The 25,000-nt window shown below is 40.4% G+C and overlaps 1 protein-coding gene across 2 annotated transcripts in view; it reads left to right on the forward strand.

Annotated features, from left to right (window-relative positions):
- LOC137999503 (sushi, von Willebrand factor type A, EGF and pentraxin domain-containing protein 1-like) overlaps positions 1 to 25,000 on the forward strand; it is a 50,307-nt gene that overhangs the window by 11,124 nt on the left and 14,183 nt on the right. For both annotated transcript variants that reach the window (XM_068845280.1, XM_068845281.1), the window contains exons 3-13: positions 2,568 to 2,706; positions 4,384 to 4,486; positions 5,566 to 5,650; positions 8,548 to 8,595; positions 10,185 to 10,313; positions 11,337 to 11,459; positions 12,138 to 12,269; positions 13,215 to 13,412; positions 14,542 to 14,733; positions 18,384 to 18,629; positions 20,064 to 20,300. In XM_068845280.1, the coding sequence (XP_068701381.1) occupies positions 2,568 to 2,706; positions 4,384 to 4,486; positions 5,566 to 5,650; positions 8,548 to 8,595; positions 10,185 to 10,313; positions 11,337 to 11,459; positions 12,138 to 12,269; positions 13,215 to 13,412; positions 14,542 to 14,733; positions 18,384 to 18,629; positions 20,064 to 20,300 (1,632 nt within the window). The remainder of the gene's footprint in view (positions 1 to 2,567; positions 2,707 to 4,383; positions 4,487 to 5,565; positions 5,651 to 8,547; positions 8,596 to 10,184; positions 10,314 to 11,336; positions 11,460 to 12,137; positions 12,270 to 13,214; positions 13,413 to 14,541; positions 14,734 to 18,383; positions 18,630 to 20,063; positions 20,301 to 25,000) is intronic.

Below are 25,000 nucleotides of genomic sequence, written 5' to 3' on the forward strand. Positions count from 1 at the left end.
TGCACGTCCAAGATTTAACGAAAACGGTCGCAAAGAATCCCTTAAAGTTATTTTTCATTTGCAGCGATCATTTCAGAACGGTACGATATTTTGAAGAGAGTACTGAATTACTTTTTTAGAATGCTAAGAGTAGAGGGAAACTGAGAGGGAAATTGAGGACTGTTTTGTGTTCTCATTTAAATCATTCCAGGCTGCCGTCGCAGTATAGCGAATGTAGAATTTGCCATAGTTGGTTCTACCGTCATTAATATAATACGTGGATCTTTCAGCAAATCTAGTTTTATCATTTGTGCACTGAGGATACCGACTAGCCTGTGAACGCAGGCGTATTTCCAGCGCTCGCTTCTCTCTCCTTTTCAGGGAAGAGAAAGTTAACGACCGCCGGAAATACTTCTGCGTTTGCAGGCTAGATATCGATTGGAAAAAGGATCGGAAAGATTTTGGGAGAATATTAAAATGAAATTGGTACGTAAATTGGGCATTGTGATAGAATACTAAGTCAGTTACCTTAAGGTAAATCCCTTGAAAAAGACGTACTATCCAGATTTTTGTCAAATTTGGCACAACTGATATTCATGCTGTTCGTGCACAGGACATTCAAAAAGTGCAATAAACAGGTGGGGTCAGTGTGCTTGTTTTCGCGCTGCATGCCCTTAATTCTAAGTGCTTTTTGCCGAATTACGCGAGAAGCATTCGAAACTTATCAATCGGAAAAATTGTTGTTATGTGGCTAAAGCTACTGAATATTACTGAAAACTTGAGCCTACTTATTTGTCCGGACTAAAATCTTTCAGTAGAGTGATTGATTTCAAGTTGCTCAATCTTGTCACTGAATCAATGCAAGCAAATTGGACTGCTACATAATCATCTCACACTTACTGTCTGGCTCCAAATGCAGTTTCACGGCGTTTATATTTAAATTATAAATACGACAACTTCTACTATTCTTAAAATATGTTTTCCGTGTACCTGTTACGAGTACATAACACCATTAAAAAGGCGGGGGTCACCATCCTCGTTCAGGAGAAAATAGCCATTCCTTGACAGATTAAGCATGGTGTCGATGAAAATCCGCCATTTTATCAATGTGCGCGAGCTAATGCGCGCGCGAATGGCGCAAGAAATTATGCGCAGTAGGGTTGCGCAATGCAAAATCGGGGAATCACCTTAAGTAATTCTAACCTTTTTAAAAGGAGGGTCAGTGCGAGCATCTGGTGAAAAAAATGTCATGATGCGTATGCCCCTTTTTTGCAGTGTAATAATAGGCTTAAAGTTGTGTGATAGGTGTTACCCCAAACTAACAGCCCATATATTAGAAATTGATAAATTGGGGAGTAGTACAATATTGTAAAATTACACTTATGTCGACTAAAATATAACTTTATAGAGTACCCTTATGCCTTTTGATAGCTTTTTACGTAGTTCCTGCGAGTGAATTTTCCAACTCAAGTTAGCATCAATAATTAGACCCAGATACTTAACATATCAAAATAACACCTTTTTGTAGTGGAATAATTAATCTCTAATTCGATGGTTTAACAACGCGCGAGGGAAATTACGAGCAGTGAGAAAAATGTATTATATGTTAAACCATCGAATAAGAGATTTATTATTCCACTACAAAAAAGGTGTTTTTTTGCTTCAATTCTATTTGGTAAGAGTGTTTTGAACAAATGCATTATCTGTCCATCAGGGCGCGAGCAAGCGATGTAAACAGCACAAAAAAAGCCAGCCGAAGATCTTTATTTGATTGGATAAACAAAATGACGAGTGACAAGGCATGGCAAGCTAAATTCTCAGGCTTTGCATCGTGTTGAAAACAATTTCCTTCATTTAAAAACTCCCGTGTTATTCATTTTTGCTCTATTCTAAACCGATCAAACCGGGACACTACTGTGTATTGCCGTCTCATAGTGTGCACGTTCTCTTTATCAAATATGGTAAATGTTGTAATAGTGGAATTTATTATTATTTTGATGTCCACTCAGGGGGACTCGGAAAAAAATCCTAGTGCTTCTATGCAGGAGTCGAAACTACGAACTCCCGATTACTAGTTCGGATGCTCTACCACAACCTACAATTGTAGCTTAATGACCCGGCTTCCACTAGTCTCCTATGGCTTAGTTATAGAGTGTTTTCACGTGACGTCACGGCAGCCATGTTGGTGTTCCAAAACAAAGGAATGGCAGCCATTATAGTGTACCAAACTAATTCTCCGGGAATTGAACTATATTTTATGCAAATACTTTCTTTTGTTTGAGTAATCCAATATGACTGCTGGTCACGTGAATGAAAACGCTCCGTTAGAGCATCCGAACTAATAATCGGAAGGTCGTAGATTCGGCTTCTTCGAAGGAGCACTCGGAGTTTTTCCGAGAATCCCCGAGAGTCACCATTGAAAAAAAATGTCTTCTTTTCACAAGCATTGTTGTAACAATTGTTGTTCATTTCATGCAAATTATTTTTGCGGCAATGAATTTGCATTCAGGCTCGCTTTCATTTCGAGCCTGAAGTGAATTGAGAAAAGGGCCTTTTGAGATGATTCAATAGCGTTTCATTTTTTGTAGACTATACTATGATTGTCCAGACGTCAAATGACAAGTGGGCCGGAACTGATTCTACTGTAAAGATCCGAGTTCGTGGCACATTTAGAAACATCAACGAAAGAGCACTTCCTACAACCTCTTCTCAGTTGGAAAAAGGAAGGTGAGTTAACGTTTACAGTTTCTAAGTCTTTAAATTGGGCAAACCTGGGGCAAACGTATTGTTGTCCAAGTTGACAACTAAAGTTTTACTCACTCTTTTACAGATTAGCTTCAAAAATGCCCATTTCTTTATCACAGGATTAGTTTAGGTTGTATTTACCACTACTACCAATGATTTACACTGAGGAAACATTGGTTACATAAATTATTGATGATTTACAACATTTTTCACATATATCTCAACATTAAGTGAAACTGCACCTCACAATACTAATTGTAACTACTACAGATTGTTTATCAACAGCCCCGATTTTTCCCTTAAAAATGTACACAACAAAATTACTCGATTCTAATTGGCTGAGAGTAGTGCTGTTTTTTGTAACCGCAGTGCAAAAATAGCTATTTCAGTGCAATTTACTCACAGAATTCTCGCTTTTCGATTGGTTAATGAGCAAGAAAAGTCAGAGATAGCCAATCAAATGCCAACCCTACATGGCGCAATTTGTGGCAGAAGTTTTCCGTGATTGCGTGATACGTGTGCGTTGCTTCTGCTTAACCATCTCGAATTTTTTCATGTCTAGTTATAAGAAATCACATGATTTTTGTCGTGCCATTTGGAAAAAGTAAGCACTTTTAAATTTTTTCAGACTACAAATTGTACTCGCCCCTCGGGCTCGAGCAATTTTGTAAGTCTTTGAAAACAATTACTGGTGCTTATTTGTTCCAAACTGCATTCGAAATCATATGATCACCTACATGAATTGTGTTCAACTCAGTTCTATTACAATTATTAAATTGAAATAGCGATTGGTGAGGAGACCTCAGAAAGCCGATGGCATGTACAAAGATGTCCCCTCATGCTATGAGTATTTCATTCTAAGAAATTAAAGACCAGGCGACTGCCATAAGTACAAAAAAGACTGAAAAATTAACCCTAGAAAAATATTTTCTATAAATTCATGTGGACGCGACGTCACTAATGTGAGAAATGGCCATGACCAACGGGGTAGTCTGATTGGGTCGCAGATCACTATCATTTGGGCGATATTGTGAATAGCCAGGGTTGCCTCGACAAGGTTTCTTTGCGATGTTTCAGTTGAAGAGGGCGGCGAACAAATGACTGACAGAAATGGGTTTATCAATTGCGTTGATATCGTTAGTTGTCCACCGTTGAGAAATTTGAAAGATTAAGTTTCGAGCGTTAGCCCTTCGTCAAAGGGAATTGCTCTGACGATGGAACAATTCTGAGTAATTTATTTTGACCAGCTCGAATCGTCAGCTCTCAGATTTCTCTACAGTGGTCAGTTTACCATATCAACCCAGTTGATAAACCCATTTCAAGCGTTAGCCCTTCGTCAGAGCGAATTATCATTGTGTTTATTTAGAAAGCAGACAGACGACGCCCAACCCTAATCTACCGGTGACTTGGCTGTTTTTCGTGAAATTAGAGAGCTTTAGATTATTATAGATTTTGTCATAGAATATCAGTGAGCGCGCGCAAACCAGCGTCATTTTGATGGTCATTTTCCACGGGCTACCATTTTGCCACCAAACTCAAGATTGATATATAAATAAAATCGATTTATGATATTTGAAAAACAGGTTTTGTTAAGAAAAGGAGAGTAAATAACAACTGCTAAATGGTTATCTTGCTTTTTTTTTTCCTTGCATATCACAGGAAAGATACCTTCCTCATTCAAGACTATGACATAGGATATGTGAAAGGAATGGACATTTATCGCGACAACTCAGGAATCTTTCCTGATTGGAGGCTTGATTATGTAATAACTTTGTTATATTCTGGAGCTTTAGCAAGACGACGGCACTTGTATTCAGAAATAGACTAAATTAGATGCACACTCAATTTTGACTTCCAATACGAAGTGTCTCTTTAATTCTAAGCATTTGCTTTCTATTTCCAACAAGAAGTGTAACTTTAAGCTTATGGTTAATGCAGCTGTTTATTCCCACTTGAAGAGCAGCATTTGGAGACACTTTGTGAATAAACCATATTTCGTATTCGCAGTATTGGACTGGAACTAGCTTGCAATGGAGGCTAATGCGGGATGAAATACTTTTTAATATATTCCCCGCGTTAGCCTCCGTTGCAAGCTAGTTCCAGTCCAATACTGAAAATACGAATATGATCTTTCCGAGACACGAGGGATTTTGAAGTTGGGGAGAAGAGCGAGGGGACACTTTGTGACGTTTATCGAAATGCGCGTGCATCTAATTAGCGCTTTTCTGGACATAAGACTGGCATGAACGGGGAGCATGTTTGGAGTAAAAATTGAAATTTTAGGTCGGATATTCACGTCCTCCAGATTAAAACGAATTTGGTCAACGTGGTTTTGTTCATCAATTAATTAATTAATTTCATTCATTGCCATTTGAATGGTTTCGCACTAAACGTCGCTTGTTTCTGCTGTTGAGTCGTTTTTTTTATAGTGAGCCAATCACTTTTACGAGAATTGTCAGATGACGTCCCCAAGAACGCCGTTCTTAGGAATGTCATGTTATAAGGTGTAATGAAGTAGCTCAAAATGGATTTTCCTCGCGTTTCAAAGGGAAACGCCTGCGATCGAGAAGCGGTTTTCAGCTTTGCGTTGTGAATCCAAACGGAAGGCACACACATCAAGAAGAAATTTCAAAATGAAATGAAGAACGCTTGATGAGGATAGAGGAAGAAAAAGATAATTTTCTATTGAATCGTCTAAGCAAGCTGAGACAATCAGTGTTCTTATGATTAACTCCCGCAAAGGCCTTAGGACGAGAATTGTATGAGCTCGTCCAACTGAAACATCTAAGACTTTCAGTGACTCGCAGAGTGAAAAATGCAACATTCTCTTTACTTTTAAAGATAATAATTCAGATCGATAACGCCCCAAACAGCAATTTCAATTACAATGGATGGGTTGATCATGGAAAGTGGATCACGTTAACTCGTGAGTGATTATTTGTTTAAGTCAGCATAAAGTTTACACCTTTTTTTTTTTGAGCGTCACTGTCGTCAGTTAAAATATCCCCGAAAGTTCCTTTTCATAAAAAAATTTCAAATTCAGGCGCATACACCTAAGCTTACATTCTGTCTTTCTTACGATTGATCTTTCCCCCAAAGCAAATATATTTGTTTTTTATCCTTGAAACCTATGCCTCAGTCATTTTTTCACGGGCAAGCTGGTTGGAAGCATGGGCCTCCCAGGTCAATTTTTGTTACAATCTTGGTAATAATAAGTTGTAGGAATTCAACAGTTTGGAGCGTCTTCGGGAGGTCACGGGTTCGAAGCTTAGCCGGACGAATCAGCATCCACGGTCCAAATATAGGTTAGGAAATAACGCTTTCTTTGCGATGCCAATTGGAAACTGGTAAGACTTTCAAGTCTACTCGAATAAGAACCAAAAACTGTAAGCTCCCTCAGACATGTAACTTGTTGGGACGTTCTTCCACTTAGAAAGAATCTCCTAAATCGACTACTTCTCAATGAGAACAGCCGGTAGTACCGACAACAGACAAATTGAAGGTCTCAAGTGCTAAACCTGATGAAATTAGTATACTGTTCATCTTTGGAACGAGAGATCAGAGAAGTCAACACGTGACAAAGTTAAATACAGTAAACACCCGCATATAAGAACAAGAGGATTAAGAACATCAGGCTGAAATTTGGCCAATAAAGCACCATATAAATAAGAACAAATTCAGCCTGATAAGTAACATGATCTTACTACAAAGGGAAAGGGCATAAGGATAAGGAAACAATACAGTACAGTAACTTGTATCAAAGTACTATGGTGTGCAGGACCATTGCAAACTATAAAACTATTACAAAACAGCATTGTATGTTAATTAAACCTCTAGTAATATACAGCTGTTTCGAGAAAGGTTGTCCGAAAGAAGCACAAAAGCGTACGCGACAATGCCGAAAGGCGTTATGGTAAACTGTCAGTTTGAATCAGCGAAATCATGACGACAATGCTATCGAAAACGTCACCTAGAAATACATGCTCATGCTATGTTACTGACATTTAGATATGAGTGAGTTTTAAAATTCAGTCAAATGATCCGGGCCATCAATTTGTAGGATTCACAGACAAAGCATGATTCTGACGACTTTTACCTTACTTATGTTATGTCATGTTTTGCAGAGAAAGTCGGAGATTTGTACCCAAAATCTTGGCGCACGTGCAGAGCCATCGTTTTGGCTAGTGAACCCCTTTTGTTCTTTTTGGTAGGGTGATGACGGGAGAGAGCTTCAACATAAGCCTGCACATACTGCCACTTCATTAACGCTATATCCAAAGAACTTTTTCATCCAAACAGCTCGCCATCGTAGGTCTTCACTGGACGGTCGTGGCATCTTCGATTCTGGGCATTCACTACAAGTTGAATTTATTTTATTGAATATCTCTCATACTACCTTTCGGCATTGTCGCGAACGCTCTTACGATTCTTTTGGACAACCTTTCTCGAAACAGCTGTATAATTTGAAGTATATCTGAAACCAATTTTAAGAACATTTTAAGAACACTTTCAGGCTGATTTCTCACTTAGCACCCCTCAAATAAGAACACGATCATCCTTAAAACTGAAAAAAGTGTTCTTATATGCGGGTTGTTTACTGTATAGTTGACATTTAATTGGACAAAAAACATTTTTATGCAGCGACGGGCCAAATTTATTTGGGAATAAACACGGGAGAGTACACAAACATTTAATAAACAGTACTTATCTTCACTGGTCTCGGTTCGCAAGTGGTTTCCCATTGCAGCTCATTGCCTGTTGGGGTTCTCACCACTGTTGAATTGTTTTCTTCTCTGTCAGTTTTAAATACTTCCCTTTTAGGAGCTTCCCTTTTCAAAAAATTAAGGTTAGAGTTCACTGAAAAAGTTTTTAACGGGAACTATTTAAAGGGGCAGTGTGACGCTATTTTAGTCAAACTTCAAGACACTATTCAAAAGACGTCCTTGCATCAATGAAAACCGAAAAATAATGCTATAGTTTTGTTGACAATAGGCCACTTGCACTAAGAGGTCATGTGACATCGTTTTTATGAAAATGAAAGTTACATGATTTTGCCTTCGAAACACTATTAGTGGGTCATCTCTTAAACAAAATAATAGTGATTTGGTTTTTCAAACCCGCACCATTTGCTTAAAATGAGAAAGTCCGTAGCTGGTCACGTGACCAAAACTTGATTTAAAATTATGAATTACCGCTTTCTGACACAAATTTTGCACTTGAACTTTAAGGAAAATGTTTAAAAGATGATGTGGTAACGTTTATGGCACATCTGAACTCCACTATCAAACATTTAACAAGATATAAGCAAAAAGTAGTTTTGGCCGCCATGTTGGAGGGCAAGAGTATGCCCTCCAACATGGCGGCCAAGACAAATCATGCTACTTTGTTGAAAAATCAAAGTACCATAAAATATCTCTCTTAAATGCCTTTCCTCTCAAATTTCGCGTGTAAGATAATTTTTATGTGTTCTGTCAATTTTTGGCAACAGCAAGATTACAACTCACTGTTTAAGGGAAGCAAGTGGCCTATGACCATTGAAATGCACTGAAGCTATTCTTTGTTGTTTGCAGCCAAGGATAGAGGGGTTGGACATGGCTTGAAATTTCAAGTTTGGAGAAAGTGTCTTCAGAAATACACCAAAAATTAAATAAGAATAGCTCTTTGTGCCATAAATGTATTTCATATCTTGTCAGTGGGTTATCAGGAATGTTGTACTTGTGAGCTGAAGTACCAATTTAGATTTTTACCCATTTTTGACCTTAAAACAGCCAATTAAGCATGACAGTGGCCCTTAAACCAGGAAATGAATTTTATTTCTTTCAGTTTCGTGTGACCAGGGGTACGCTGTTAACAATCAAGGCTTCTGCGCTGGTATGTCATAAATAAGAGATTTTTTTCTTTTTGCCATCTAACGCAAAGCCATCGATAATAACTGAAACCGTGAAAAGTACCTGTGTGTTGCATGCCACATAGCTGTCTTCTCACGTTACTTTCTTTTGCACATTACAAACCACTGAATGGCAACAATAACAACAACAACAACAACAACAGGACAAACACAGCAAATGGTAAATGATTCGGTTAACTGACAACAGACGCACCTACGTTTGGTTTGCGAAGGATGAATGACAATGCATCATGTGTTATCTCTGTTTGCGCTCTGAAAATCAACAATCCAATTAGATCATGGATCGTCTGACAGAAGTCGTTTCTGCTAACAAATCAGCTCACCGACCGAAACAGGTGCTCATCAAGGGTATCCTCTATCTCCACTAATTTTTGAGTCAACTCTTTCCTGAGTAAGGCGCTGTTTACACGCAGGTAGGGTAACCCTACAGATAGGGTGACCCTAGCAGGAGGGTCAAAGATGGCCCGGGTTTACACAGGCTACCACCCGGGACAACTTTGCGTGCTTGGTAACCGCCAGAATCGCAAACACAATGGAGACCGCCAAATAGTTTTCCCGGGTAGGCGAGTTGTCCCTAGCAGAGCGTTTACATGGCAGCTAGGGTTACCCTAGAGCTAGGGTAACCCTAGCACTCAGATAGGGTTACCCTAGCGCCAGGGTAACCCTAGCTGCCTTGTAAACACGTCGTTGAAAAAAAGAAGAAATGTGTGAGTGCTAGGGCAACCCTCTTGCTAGGGTAACCCTAGCACTAGGGTTACCCTACCTGCTTGCAAACAGGGCCTAATTTTCTTTTTACGAAGAGGTTTTTCCCGCGACAAGTATCCATTTCCCTTGACGTTGAGATAGCTCTGTTTTGATTGGCTCTTACAACAGTGGGCGTGCTGAATCTCCCAAAGGAGGCGTTATATGTTTCCTTTGACGCTGACAGAGCCTAGTTTTGATTGGCTTTTACAACAGTTGGCGTGCTGAAACTTCCAAGGGTGGCGTTCTGTAAATAAATCTACTCGGGAAAGGGTTGATTCCTAGGCCAAGTATGGGTCATAAAGGTTCCCCTTGATGAGCTCCTGACCGAAGTAAATCCCAAACAACTATCCACTAACAACACACCATGTTGACTCTGAAGCTTGTTGAATCGTCAGCTACCAACAAAGGGCTTGTCTCGCCCTTCTTGTAAACGTTTTCCCGTCCCGATATTTTGCCGATTGTCGTCCCGTGCCGATTGATTGGCCCTGGGTATCTCAGAATGCCTGCAACAGTCCTTTTCAGGCTGCACTCACCCAGATGAAGGAACTTCCTCAAGATATCTTTCTCCTTGGTTCAAACCATTTACAATAATGATAAAGGAGGATTGAATCCTCCAAAAAGAGAAAAATTTCCCTTGGTTCCAACCCATCGGTGTTCTTCCTTTGTAGCCGTTTTTTGTCGAAAAGCGTTACGTGACATGGATGTCACGCTTGGGACAATCCACAAAAGGGCTGCTAAGGAGACTTACCTTTCAGTCGTCATTTACTGTTGCTGTGACTTACATCTTTATTGTTTCTTGTTGTGGAAGATAAAGACGAATGTGTCCCCAGTAACCCATGCGGTCCAAATTTCAAATGTGTAAACAACGTTGGCTCATACCGTTGTAAATGTTCGGATGGCTACGAACTTGTGCCAGGAGATAGCAATCAATGCCAAGGTATGCAATTGATCATGGTTGTCATGGCAAACTCATCGTTGAGAAGGGAATAGAATATAGGACTGTGCTAATCACCTTATCTTGCTTTCTTGGGGACTGAAATGAGAAGGGCGCACCTCACAACATCGGGTTGGAAGCAAACACAAAAGGCGCCATATGGTCCATGTTTGATGAAGCACCACGGCCAGTTGAAATTAGTTGTAAGTCGATTTAATTACTTTTAACCATCACAAAAACTTCGCACTTAGACTCGCTTTTAAGAGGAGTCAGACATGAACTCGGAAATGGCCTACTATCCAAACTGTCTACAGCGGTAGTGATGAAAATAGAAATTCCTTTGACTTTGTCCCCGTGTCGCGAACTGTGAGGTAAGCAAGTGCACTACCAGCAGTGAATTAAGAGAATTTCTTCAAACTTGGTATTGTAGCATTGATTACGTAATTGCAGAGTGTAGGATAGAATCATGAGATATAAAACTGAGAAAGCACAAGGCGTGCAATGAGTTGAGTCCGTGTATGCTTGATTAGTGTAATCTGTACACTGATTTGCCCACATCAGTGAAACACTACAGGTATTGCTTGTTCTTAATCACTTTTTTAAAAAAAATCAAAAATGGATTGACTTTTTAAGTGGCCTAAACATGACTGAGGTCATATAGATCATATAGGTCAGATAGAGAACAACAAACCACAAATGGAAGGGTGACTAAGAATTTATTAGCTCCAAACTTTCTGTTCTTTTCTGTCGTTTTTCCCCGAAGTTCAAAATAACCTTAGTACTTCCAAAACACTGAGGTCATCTACAAGTGGTCTCTTTTCTCAAGTAAGTAATTTATGGCGTAAGATAAATCGGCCTGTTCAAGTCTCTCTGAAAGGGCGAGAAAAAGCTGACGAGAACTTCGTTTCCTTAAGGCTTAGAGGCAGACTGCAGGCAAACGTTCTCTGTCATCACCATATGCATAATTAAAAGCAATCTCTTAGACTCAACGCAGTTATATTGAAAATTTTGTGATCTGGTTCTTAGATAAAGATGAATGCAAACAGTACCCGTGTGATCTCTCAAAGTCCGTCTGTCACAATTTTCCTGGTGGCTACCGATGCAATTGTAAGTCTGGATACAAGAATTTTGATCCCACGCGGTGTCAAAGTGAGTATGTCAACGTTTAGTCAATAAAATGTCAACTCACTAGATACTTTCTTATCGCATTTTGTTTTTGTCGTCGCCGTTGTAGGCTAGGGAGTTTAAGAAACGAAGACGGCTACGGCAACGACAACGCCAAAAAGCAGTAATATTATTGGTTAAAAGAACCAAAATGATCGTGCTGCACGTGCGGCACGCATTTTTGAACATTTCTCTCCCGTACTCGTCAAAACTACTACGTGAAATGACCAAATTTAAGGTTTTGACGACAACGTGGACAAACTACAGTGAATCTTTCAGTCTCACTCTTTACTTCAAATCCGTCCGTACCAATCCAGTTATAGGACACTTCGCTCATATTGAATAATATAAACAAGATGGAATAATCATGAAGTACTTAGAATAGCTCAAACTTATATTTTGAAGTGACGTTTTCGTCGCCGTAGCCGTTGTGGTTTCTTAAACTCCCTAATGTTTCTCTCTCGGCAAACCAATGAGCATTTTAAAGTTAACTGAAAAAGGCCACTTGCTTCGTGCGAAGCCACGTTTGAATTACACGCTCAAGGAAAGTGCTTTTGTCAGCGCAAACATGATCTACAGTGCTCTTTTAACCGAGTTTCTTTAATTTTCCAAGACTCGAACCTTTTTCTTAGCATTGCAATTTCTGTCTTTCTTTCTTTTCAGATATAAATGAATGTGGCGATAACACAGATTCCTGCAACAAAACCATTTCAAACTGTATGGATACCGACGGAGATTATTGGTGCAGTTGCCTCCCGGGCTACACCCAGGGCTCAAACAGAAAACTTTGTCAGCGTACGTTTAGTTTATTTGAAAGAGCTGTAGAGATATTTAGCATCGCTTTTATGTGAAACGGCAAACAGCATAACAGGAGACAGCTGCTGAGGCCCTCCATCCCAGGGGTTTTGAGGGACAAGGAAACATGGCTGATTTGAACTGGGGAACAGTAATTTCGGGAACAATGGAATACGAGCAAAATTCTAAACAGGAAAAATGGAACAAGCCCTCCCCACATGGATGGCCTCACTGCTTGTAAAAAGCGCCGTATGGAATTTTCATTTGCATCATTGTTTTCTCTTGTCGAAAAACAGCATTATCGTTATTGGTTGTCAGAGATTGGTTATATTAACAAAAACCGTAATGTAATTTGTTGTTTGCCGTGGTGACGATTAGCTGTGACGATAATGCTGTTTTTCGACAAGAGAAAATGAGGGGACAGAGAGGGAGGCTCCCGGTCCAGCCCTTGGGATATGTAATGTCCACGAAAGTTATTTTTAGACGAGTGGAAGTCTTCCGAGACGTCCGCATGCACAAACGTCAAGTCCACTTCGTCCGCCATTACATGAAATCTTTGCTTTTCTTTCAAACATCAGATCGAGGTTGACATGCATGCGGACCTCTCGGAAGACTTTCACTCGTCTAAAAATAACTTTCGTGGACATTACATATCCCAAGGGCTGGATCGGGAGCCTCCCTCTCTGTCCCCTCATTTTCTCTTGTCGGAAAACAGCATTATCGTCACAGCTAATCGTCACCACGGCAAACAACAAATTACATTACGGTTTTTGATAAAATAACCAATCTCTGACAACATAAGCCAGATTATTTTCTCTCAGCTTGTCTAAAAGTTAGTCGTCAATAACAGTCCTTCTCAGGACTTCCTTGGCGGATACCGACGAACAAATAGTCCGGGAGAAAATCTAAAACTGCGTCAAGGTTTTTTTTTTCTGTCTCAATCAGCTGTTCGTTGTGGAGCACTTTATAGCCCAGTTGGCGGTAGATTCGAACCAGCACGCTGCACTCAGTTCAATGCAAATGTGTTTGGAGACAGATGCGTTCTCAAATGCATTGCGGGCTACGTCATTTCTGATATTTCAAGCGCAGGCATCACGTGTGGCAGCAGCACAAAATGGGAAGGTACCCGGGCCAAGTGCAATGGTAAGAAATTGTAGCCTTAAATGTTAAAATATTATTTCCGTAGTGCGAATTGGAGCCGGTCTATCAGTCTTATCTCTATTTGAATACTTTGGTTTCCTGTCTTCTCCTATTTACATTTCAATACTTGCAAGCCTAGAGCGATTGACTATGAAGTACAAAGAGGTTAAAAGAGGTAGATAGTTGACGTGCTCAAACTGAAGGCCTTTTTTTCCGCTAGGTCACGCGACTCAACTTTTCAGTGGCAATGCAGCATTATGACACCAATTAGGTCACTGGTCTTTTTTTTTAAATACTGATGTCACAAAGAAACCGTTCTCTCTGCATTTTCTCTGAGTAGATTGCCTGATTATTAAGTTGTTTTTCGATGTTGACTCGAGGGGTTCTTACCATTTAGCCAAATAATCCGGATGGAATGATCATTGCATAAAGGTAAGCGATTTTCCGAATTTAATGACCAACCGGATGAGAATGGCGCTTACCATTTAGAACACAGCATTCCATCCCGCATATTTTACTCGATCTTGTGAGAAAGGGCCTGGAAACGGAAGGATTCTCACAAATGGTAAGAGCATTTGGCGAATTCCGTTCCAAACGGAAAAAGAGGACTACCTCTGGAGGTTGTCCACAATTTCCGAAAAGATTTTCCGTAAAATTGCCTTTCCATTTGACCTCAAACCGAAATTTCCGGATTTTTTGGCTAAATGGTAAGCACCCGAGGATACTGGGAAAAAATCCGAGTACTCCTTTATGGGAGCCGAACATACTCGAACCTGGATTCTCTTCCACGGAGCAAAAAGAGACTCGTGGAAACCACGAGCTATAAGAGACTCGTGGAAACCAGCCAGGCCATTCAACTAGGTTCACTGCTGGGATCTAAATTGTTAAAAACGGATCATACTCGCGAAGAGATATTACATGTTAACCCCGGTGGGGTTAAGAAAATCCGATTACTCCACATTCGCATTTTTTGCGATTATCCCCGAGTCACTATCTCGACACTATCGGAAAGCAAACCTCTTTATTTCATTCACCGGGGTTAACATGTAACATCTCTTTCAAAACAATGGCGATTATTATTAAGTCACTCTGCTGTTAACAGTTGCAGTTTTACTTCACATTTCTTTCTCAGCTGTTACGTGTCCGAAGCTTTCGCCCATTGCAAATGGTTTCTTATTGCCACCATCCTGCACATCCACTGGAGGAAGATACACTAACGATTGTCACTACAATTGTGCCAGTAATTACGAACTCCAGGGTAATGTAAAACGAAGGTGCAAAGCGGATGGTACATGGGGCGGAACAGCTCCAACTTGCAAAAAAAGTAAGCCGACAAATAAAATATATATATATGAGGTTTTCACTTTAAGTGGTTGCCCCCAGGATAGTGCATGAAGACAGAAGAACTCCCATTGACTTCTTTTGTTTCTCCACTACACCATAGACCTTATTCCAAAATGGCCAACATTTTCGTGTCATGATTGTTTTGTTTGTTTGCAAATTACCCCTTGTTACCTCGTTCAAGATTAAATATTCTTTTGAAGTGTTTTTTTAAGAACGAGGGAACAAGGGCTAATTTGCAAGCAAAGAAACGAATACTGCAATGGCGGCCATTTTGGAATACGGTGTATTGTCACCTTGGTCTTACAGGGCCGGGGGCTGTTTCACGGTAGTGAAGGTGATTTTGTGTCGTTTTATCAATTATCTACTCCTTCTTGCTATGCGACCTAACTTTAACCCAGAAAATTACTTTTGAAGAGCACAAATCAAAGCTTGATGCCAACAAATGCCTGTCAAGCATACGAAACTTTTAAACGATACAATTGCAATCAGTTTTAATCATTATCAGTTTTACCCATCCCTATCTCCTTTTGTATTTGCTGTTTTATGCAAACCTTCCCTCAGTGTTTTAAGTGAGTAATTCGAACGTTTGGGCTTGATTTGGCTGCCAGTTCCCAGGCTAAATCTTCTTGACACAGCCCCTTTAAGAGATAGGTTGCTGAAGGACTAACTTAGAAATTGGTCAAAACGAGAGCGAAAATCGTATGACCTTGAAAAACGCAGCTTCCTACAAGTGTTCGCAATCTTTTTCGGAGACCAAAGTTGCTTCGTTTCCTCGCCAAAGAAAATCCATGTTGGAATAATATATGAAATGAATCATATATTAAACTGCGGATATGAAATCAAGTAAAGCTATGATCCTCGCAGTTATGAACGCAATTTTAGCAATTGCGTAGAGAAGCCTGAAAACTGATTCAGGACTTCAACGGGGTTTGAACCCGTGACCTCGCGATACAGGTGCAATGCTCTAACCAACCGACCTATGAAGCCACTGACTTTGGGAGCTAGTCATTTGTGGATTCTAATGTTCCCGTGATGAATGAATCAACGTTGAAATGGGGACCGCGCGGTCCTGGTAACAACAGATGAAAATTACTTTCACAGCATGGGGAACAATTTTAAAATAAATTTCATATATTATTATCTTGTGGCACAGGGATTCGCTTTCTTGCAATGTATTCTCTTGATTGGAGACAGGCTCACAAACCAGAAAATCACAATTCGAAAAACAAATAGCCCAATAGGACGTTTGCATGATGACGCCATTTGACTACAAGTACCAGAATCCTTCAGGTTTTGCTTGTCTCATGCTAATTAGAACTATTGTTATTTTTACCTCGCTGGGAATACAAAATTTACATAAGAAAAGAAAAACAAACTGAATTCGGGTAGTTGTAGTCAAATGACGCTATCGAGAAAATTTGCCTATTTTCTGAGGGAAGTGGGTGGCTGCACACAGGCCACCCAATCGATAAATTATGGCAGGTTTGTGCTTTACTTCTGATGAGAGGGCAATTCGGTATCATTTTGTCGGTCAAACCAACAGCAATCCAACTAGCTGTATGGCCCTTGAATTCAAGGACGAACGAAGGAAGGGCTTCAGAAAGAAGAGTGAAGCGCGAAAACGTGGTTTTATTAAACTTGGTAAATTAACTATCGCCGGCGTAAGAAAGATTTGTAAGCATTAGCCATTCGAGTGGATTGTTAGTGATTTATGTAGAGAATGAGATTGCCTAGTTGAAAGGTATTTTTTTGTCCGAAAACATTGCGGCTTTCTATGTTACCTTTGTGTGGTGATAGGCCGCTAAAAGTCATGTTACTGGATGAGTAAGGTTAAGGTGCTAAATTTGCTTGCGGTTCGGGTTCAACCGGGTTCAAATCCCGCTCGAATGTTTGGCTGAATTGGTCTTTGGTTGTCCCGAACCCCGGATCCCGATAAACTTTGGTTTCTGAATTGTCAAGTGGTTGACTCTATATAGTTGGGCTTTGTTCTGTAGTTGAGCTATGAGCTATATATGGAGCGTGGGTTTCTTTACAAGGCCTATAAATCTACAAGCATAACTGAGTGTGCATAAGTACTTTCCTTTACTTAATTAACTTGTTTTGATGTGGTAATAATTAATTGCTCAAAGGGTAGAATGGAAACGGAGATAGGCCTGTGTTTTCCCTGGAAATTTGGGGTTGTGATGTTCGGTCTGAAATTTGAATCGAATTCAGAATGAGATAAAAGTAGTGTTAGCCTAACCAGTGGAATATGGGATTCTGAATTAGGATCTGGGAAATGGATTGGATTCAAATCCGTGCCTTAAATTCCCGGATCTCGCATCCTTGTTTCGACTCCTTTCCTTTCCGTGTAGCTAGTAGCTTTAAATACCCGTAAAACGGAGCACTGATGGAGAGGGGGGAGTAAAATGAGCGCACCGTCGACCTCAGGTTTGTTAGTTTAATTACTGTTACGAGTTATAGACGTTAAATAAGGTCTACTTTACTTTACTTTACTTTACTTTACTTTACTTTGCAATGTGCCTTAAATGTTGTTATTGAGCAGGGCTGAGCAGTGGTCTTAGTCGTCATCTTAGGAGGATAAGAACTGGATGGAAGATTGACCAAACATGGGAGCGAAACGACTTTGGAGGGTGGCGAAACGCCTGTAAAACAGTAAAACGTATTCATCAAGAAGTACCACCCTATTCGGGTAGTGAATGCCTTTTTTTACTGCGATTGTCATAATTCTTCAAGCGCCATCGGCCAAAGTGCCTTTTGGCTTCCATCAAACTTCCGACATTCCGAAATCAATTGCTGCGTGATACAACCTACCAATCAGCATCTTTGGTTCCCACGATACATTCGTAAATTCCAACTCGGCACCGTTGAAAAGCGATGGAATCTGTGCGAATCTTATTATCTGGAGAACCTCTAAAAATATATCATAGTGGTATTCAAGATCAAGTCTTTGAATATTCGAATAAAAATACTAATTATCAATTCTAATTACTTCAGTAAATACACCAAGAACGTTTCTGTGATATAGACCGAGTGCATAAATGGCGGCCAAAGCTGTATTCTTTTGTTTATGTGCTAATTAGATTCACTAACCTCGCTCTCAAGCAACATTTCTTTTGTATTTTGTCCATGCAAACGAGGCTAGTGAGTCTAACTGAAGTAAAGTGAAGCTACTAGTCTCTCCCCTCGGGGCTTTTCAGGACTAATTTTCAACGCTTAGCTACGCTTTATGGGGGACTTAAGCCAGACTGCTTATTACGCAGTTTAGGAAGTTAAAGATGACCCGTGCGGATAAGGTCAGACCACAACACCGGGGACTACGTCCCCTACTCCTATCGAATTGTGGGTTCTTTAACGTCCCGTACTATTTAATTTCCAACAAGGGCTATGAGACGGGACCTCCGGTTTCCGAGAAGACTTGAAAGTCTAACCATTTGTAGATGTAATTACAAAGGCAGCAATTTCGCCTCAGTTATTTGTAGACCATAAATGTTGGTCCGGCTGGAGTTGAACTCACGACCTCCCGCATGGCAGCCCGGTGCCATTTATGCATGCGGTCTATGTTTTTTCCTTATTTCAAAGCTGAGTAAACGTGGTTTCACAATGAGCTTCTTTGCGTTTTGTTCGTAGTTGTGGTGAGTCCCTGGATCAGTTGCCCAGCTTCAATACATAAGGATTTGCCGAAAGGTCAAGCAACAACTAACGTCAGCAGTGAATGGGGAGAGCCTAGGTCAAACCTGAAGCCATCTGAGATTACCATCAGCCCGCCTGAGATCTCACCTAGTTACCAGTTCCCGGCTAAGAAAACAAAGGTGACGTGGACTGCAAGCAATTCAGCTGGATCAGAAAACTGCTCCATATATGTCACCATTTTTGGTAATTGTCTTGAATTTGTTAACAATGTAACAATGTCATTTTTTTGACCCGTCGGTTAAGCAACAAAAGGGAATTTTATGTCCTGATATAGCTCAATTTCACCTGTAATTTTTCTTCCCCGGGCATCCCCTGCGATCAGTCTGTTTTCAAGAGGGGAGGAGAAAAGAGCGTCGGTTTCCCCGTAAGCGAGACATGGGGTAGCCTGATTCTCAGGCGATCCAGGTCGCTCGTGTCACGCACTCTTCTCCCTTTCCCAGGAAATGTAAAAACAGGTTATCTCAAGCATACCCACGGTGATTTAAATACTTATGTACTTGGCGATTAATTCCCCATTCTAAACCCTAAGCTCGCAGAATGATGCAAATTCCTCAGCCCTCGTCGATAAGGATAAGAAGAGGCAAAAGCAAAACCCTAGTTTTCAATTTTTTTCTGTTCTGACCAGTCGGTTATTTAACAATTATTCCTCGAGCCCGAATGGGCTCTGAGTCAATAACCCACGAGGCCGAAGGCCGAATGGGCTATTGACTCTGAGGCCATGAGGGCGAGAGGAATAATTGTTTTAGTAAAATCCAACCAGTTGGTCAAAAAAATATCGAGACAAAACATCTTTCGCTAGTTAAAGCTAGACTTTAATCCTTTTCTGCCGCCAGAACATTACAAATATGGTCGGCACTTTCGCTACTAGTGGGCTATAACAAATAGCCTATTAGTAGCTTAACCAATCAGAACGCAGCATTGATAATAGACCACTAGTTGGATTTTACTAAATGACTGTATTTCCCTGGAAATTAGCAGCCTTCTCATGATGTCTCATTGCGGTGCGGCGCCATTGCCTCGACCAATGCAGTGTTAATCCTTTAACTCCCAAGATCCGAATGCTAATTCTCTTTAAGGACTGTCATACATTATTTCAGTCATTATGTCAGTTATTTAAAGAAATTTGATGACATATCTAGACACAAAACCCCAACTTGAAGGTGATAAAGATATTTATTCTCGTCACCAGTCTGCTTGGCAATGTATTGAACTTGTTAGGAGAAAGATCAGCAATCATTCTTGGCAGTCAAAGGGTTAAAGTGAAGATTTACCCTGCCTCATAGATAACCCAAGCTCCCTTTTTTTTTCTGTCTGTTGTGGAACCTTATACGGCGAAGTTACGTCAATCCGCTAAGTTAACAAAAGAAAAGAGCCCAAGCACCGGTGGCTCAGTTGGTTGAGCACCGGGCTGCCATGCGCGAGGTCGTGAATTCGATTCCGGGCGAACCAACACTCTGGGTCTTAAAATAACTGAGGAGAAAGTGCTGCCTTTGTAATTACATACGCAAGTGGTTAGATTTTGAGGAATCCCTCAAATTTTTATACCAAGGGCAAAGATTTTTTACAACAGTTTTAGAGTATCCAATTTAACTGTATCCAATTTAATGTTCTTTGCAGATAAAGAGGCCCCTAAAGTAACGTACTGCCCAGCAAACATTCTAAAAATTAGCGACGGAAAAAAGGCGGTGACCTGGGTCGAAGCTAAGTTCAGTGACAATATCAAGGTTACCAAGATTGAAAGCTCAGAGGCTAGTGGCGACATCTTCCCATTGGGCACCACAAACGTACATTATACTGCGAAAGACGCAGCGGGAAATTCGAATGACGAATGCGAATTTTACGTCCAACTCAAGCGTAGGTCAAGCAATTTTTCCATTCTGAATTTAGTGTCCAAGTTGTTTTTGAATGGGTCTGTGGCTCTCCTCTCATGCCGTTGTCCTAAAAACTAGTTTGCATTAACAGTAGGAAAGTGTTTTAAACAATGTTAAATTATTTTTGCTAACTGTCCGGCCCTTGGAGCTACATCGGCGAAACTGGGAGATACCTCTCATCAACGAAAAAACTAGACATTGATAACGGCGATGATGATAATAATAATAATAATAATATTTATTATTATTATTATTATTATTATTATTATTATTATTATTATTATTAACTTCAAAGGTGTTTAAAACCCGTGATATCGCGATACCGGTGCGACACTCTAACCAACTGAGCTATGAAGCCTTTGAGACTGGACTTTGGAACTGGTCATTTGTGGATTCAAGTGTTCCCGTGCAATTCCACCGTCCAATATATGATTCATTTCATAGATCATTTCGTTCATTGATTCATTCATTAAGGGAATACTTGAGAACATGGAAACTATGGGAGACGACATTGATTGTACCAACAGTCAATGGTAAAGAGACAGTTGGTCCCATCAGAATTCAACGCGGTATTTTACAAGGAGATTCATTTTGCGTAACCTATTTACTTTATGTATCAATCCAATTGCCTGTGATCTGCGGTCAACAGAGGGCTATACCTCTAGCCATGATAGAATATCAAAGATTACTCACATTCTCTTTGTAGATGATCTGAAATCTTTCCACAAAAATGCAATTAAAGTAGCCACGATTGCAATTAATCTAGAATGAATGTTTCAAGATATTGGCCTTCAATGGGGAATAAATAAGTGCGCTACTGTTCATCTGAAGAGTGGAAGATTGTTCCAAGTGAAGGACTGCCCTATGTAGTGGTCACCAGATTACTGTGTTAGGGGAAGATGGTTACTAGACGTTTCTAGGTAAATATGAGAGCGCTACTCAGGTAGAGAAGGTGGTACAACGTGAAGCAAGCAAGGAGTGCACCAGGAAGATAGCGGCCCCATACCACATGATATCACATATATCACAAGATGTCCTGCCTAGGAATGGTGCTAATAAACCTGACATCACAGTCTGTAACAACAAGGTACGCCAATGGATACTAATTGAAGGGACTATAGGTAACATCGGGCAGATTCGAGAAAGAGACAAACTGAAAACAGGGAAATATGCTGATCTGAGAGCAGGTTTGAAGAGACTGTACCCCAGTTATAGTGTTCAGCAGGTTTCCTGTCGGGGTGTCGTAGGAGTCGATGATAGTATGAATGTTATTAGAAAGTGCCAAAAGTGGATAATCGCTCAAAATCGCGAAATTGTGAAAGCTTTACATAGTCGTAAGTGAATCAACATACATATCTGCCATTTATATGAAATAACTATCTAGGAAATTGCCCAGATAAGGTCAGATAATCGTATCCGCAATTTTTCTAAGTACCACACTTGTAAGATAAGTTTATAGAGGTTAATATAAACATATTAGAATCACCCAACTAGTGGACTAATGCAAATCCTGCATTTTGATTGGCTACGCTACTAGAGGACTATTAGTAATAGTCCTCGAGTAGCGAAAAGCGTGACGCTTTATTTCGTTTTATTCCCAAATAAATATATTTCAACTTGCTTTTGCTAACTTTATCATTGCCTTTTCTGTCCGACTAGTTTGGTGATACTAAAGCAATTAGATCCTTTGCCCTCAAGGGCCACGGGTCAATAGTCCATTCGGCTAGTCCATTCGGCTACGGATCTAATTGTTAAATAATAATAATAATAATAATAATAATAATAATAATAATAATAATAATGATAAAAGTAAAGGATTTGGAGATGTAAGGAAGTCACTGTCGTGCCTGTGATTATCGGTGCCCTTGAATTGGTGTCTATCAGCCTGAGGAAATGGTTACAGGTGATGGATGTAGTCAATGAACTAGAACTGCTACAGATAGTATGCCTCTTGTTGACAGCAAGGATCCTTAGAAGAGTATTGGACACAATATAAGTTACACCAGCATTACGAAGAAAGCACTTTGGAACTCAAGCCACTGGACGTGGTCCCGCCGATGAGAACTTCCAGTTTTGATGTCTGTGACCCGGGGGGGGGGACTCCTATATGAAACAGACGGGGATGCTCGTCGGAAATTTTGAATTTAACCCCTAAAGGAGACCAATCTAGGCGTGGCTTAAGCAAATTTTGACCCCTAAAAGAGACCGTTTAAAAACACAAAAATACGACACGCAATGAGTTTTAATGATAAAAAGGCATAATCATCGAATGCTTTTATCTAAAAAGAAATTTTAAAAGGAAATTTGACTTCTGTTTCTCTTCGCGTACTTCTGTGTTACTTCGCCGAACCCTAAACGAGACCTTGGTGGCATAAAATATTGGCGCTTTGCCCGGAACACCCTAAGCGAGACCAAAATCCAAAATTTACACCCCTAAGCGAGACGACGAGCATCCCCGTCTGCTTCATATGGGAGTCCCCCCCCCCCCCCCGGGGTCTGTGACACACTTACATAATCATTAACAATATTAATCGTTAAAGATTCAGTGAATTCAACTTGCAAACCGATTAACATGACTATTCCATCAGAAACATTGCACTGAAAGAAATGGAAAAGAAAAGCAAATACAAGGACCTTGAATCGCGAGAGAATGTGGTAGATGAAAACCGAAGTGATCCCTGTGGTTGTTGGTGTGCTTGGTACAATAAAGAAGGGGATGGTAGAAAACATCAAGAAAGTATCAGAGAGAGCTGCAGTGACAGAGACCCAAAAGATCAGCATGCTGGAATCTGCACGTTTTCTTCGGAAGGTGCTTTGCACCCAAGAGGTGATGTTGACCGGCTATACATACCACGTCACAGAGAAGGAAGAGGGCTCATTAGTTGTGACATTTAAAGAATGCAGAGAAACAACTAATTCGAGGTCCAAAGGCAGCTGGAGTACTGGAGTACGAACAGTGCAGTGAATCTGGACAAATGAGAGGGACAGAGCTTGGACGGATTAGAGAATGTATGGCCAATTCGTTCATGATATACCACTAACAACCACATACAAATGACAGACCACAACACATTGCATGTGCAATGTAAGTAAAGTCTCTGCTTACGAGCCAGAAGGCCCATCAGGCCGGCACTTATCTCCGGTTTCTGTAGCATGAAGCGACTAGGAGGATTTCTACTCCCCCCTGGATGGGATGCTAGTCCATCGCAGGGTTACCCCCAGCATTTCGCCGGTACCCATTTATACACCTGGGTGGAGAGAGGCACCGTGGGAGTAAAGTGTCTTGCCCAAGAACACAACAAAATGTCCCCAGCCAGGACCCGAACCCAGACCATTCGATCCGGAGTCGAGCACTCTGACCATAAGGCCACCGCGCCTCCAGCAAGTGCAATGTGGAAATGGCTAAAGCGGATGGACCTGAAGATCCAAACTGAAGTTGGCAGCTCAGGAGCAAGTTCTACGGACAAACCACATTAACTATGACATGAAAAGCAGCTCGGTTTGTATCAAAACATCAACACCAGCCTTGCTTTCATCAAAAAGCCACTGAGGTCTTTGAGTGCACCATTTTAAAATTACCCAATGTAAAAAGCTGCGTATTCCCAGCGACGTCACCGCGGCCAGACGTGTCTCCCTAAACAAAATATGGGCTTCGGAAATTTAGCTTCAATTGTGTTAAAAATGCTCCACACTATATGAAAGAATAACATCATTGAATAATACCCGACGAAGAAATCAAACGTTGAAAATCCTTTCTTGTACACTGAGAAACGCCAAGTTTTTCGTCAAATCAAATCCTGCGAGAAGTTACTGAAGATCAAGTTCACAGAACACCATACTAATGAAAACTTCGACTCAAAAATCACAACGCAGGCGAGGAAACAAGAGCCACTCCTTACAAAAAACAAAAAACTATCCTCCACTGGTGGAACAAATCAGTCAGGGCCAACAAAGAAAACGTCGCCCATAGCTATGTAAACACTCACAGAAAACACCAGAAAATAATTAGACGAAACACCTGAAAAACTCCTTCGATTGTCACAAGATTTAGAACCGTCAATTTCGAGAGCTTGTACTGCCAAAGCGATGGTCGTCAAGGGACAGATTATGGTTTGCTAAAATTGCCGCCTTCACTCAATACCAGAAACCCATAAGGGTTGAAACGTGTAACGGCCCCTTGTGTGCTGGGAAACAAGCTTCTGAATATCCAATTTGCTAAGTACCATATTTGGAACAACAAGAGCGAGGGGTCTCCAAATATGGTACTTAGCACTGAAACATTCAAGCAATCAGTTCGCACTGAATATTCGGAAGCTGTGAACGCGCGTTACACGTTTCAATCCTTATGGGTTTCTGCTTAGCTCGAATGGAGTCCTCTTGAGTATTGTTGCGTCTCTAGGGTAAACAGTATAACTTCATGCTTTATTTTCATTATATATTCGAGTTCATTTTTATTTTCATGAACTTAAGTTGAGTCGAAACGTCGCATTTTAAACTTTTTTACCGTTTTTTTCCATATTTAATATTTTATCGCAATGTTTTATAGTGAAGTCATTTACAAAATCTCTTCTAATTAAGGTATTGTATTTGCATGATAATGTAGAATTCATATTTAAAGGATATGGAAATAATTGGAACAAAACACTTTATTCCCAAAGGGTTTGAATTGGGTACAACATTTAG

This window comes from Montipora foliosa, chromosome 4 (assembly GCF_036669935.1).
Source record: "Montipora foliosa isolate CH-2021 chromosome 4, ASM3666993v2, whole genome shotgun sequence".
In the NCBI taxonomy this organism is placed as follows: Eukaryota; Metazoa; Cnidaria; class Anthozoa; order Scleractinia; family Acroporidae; genus Montipora; species Montipora foliosa.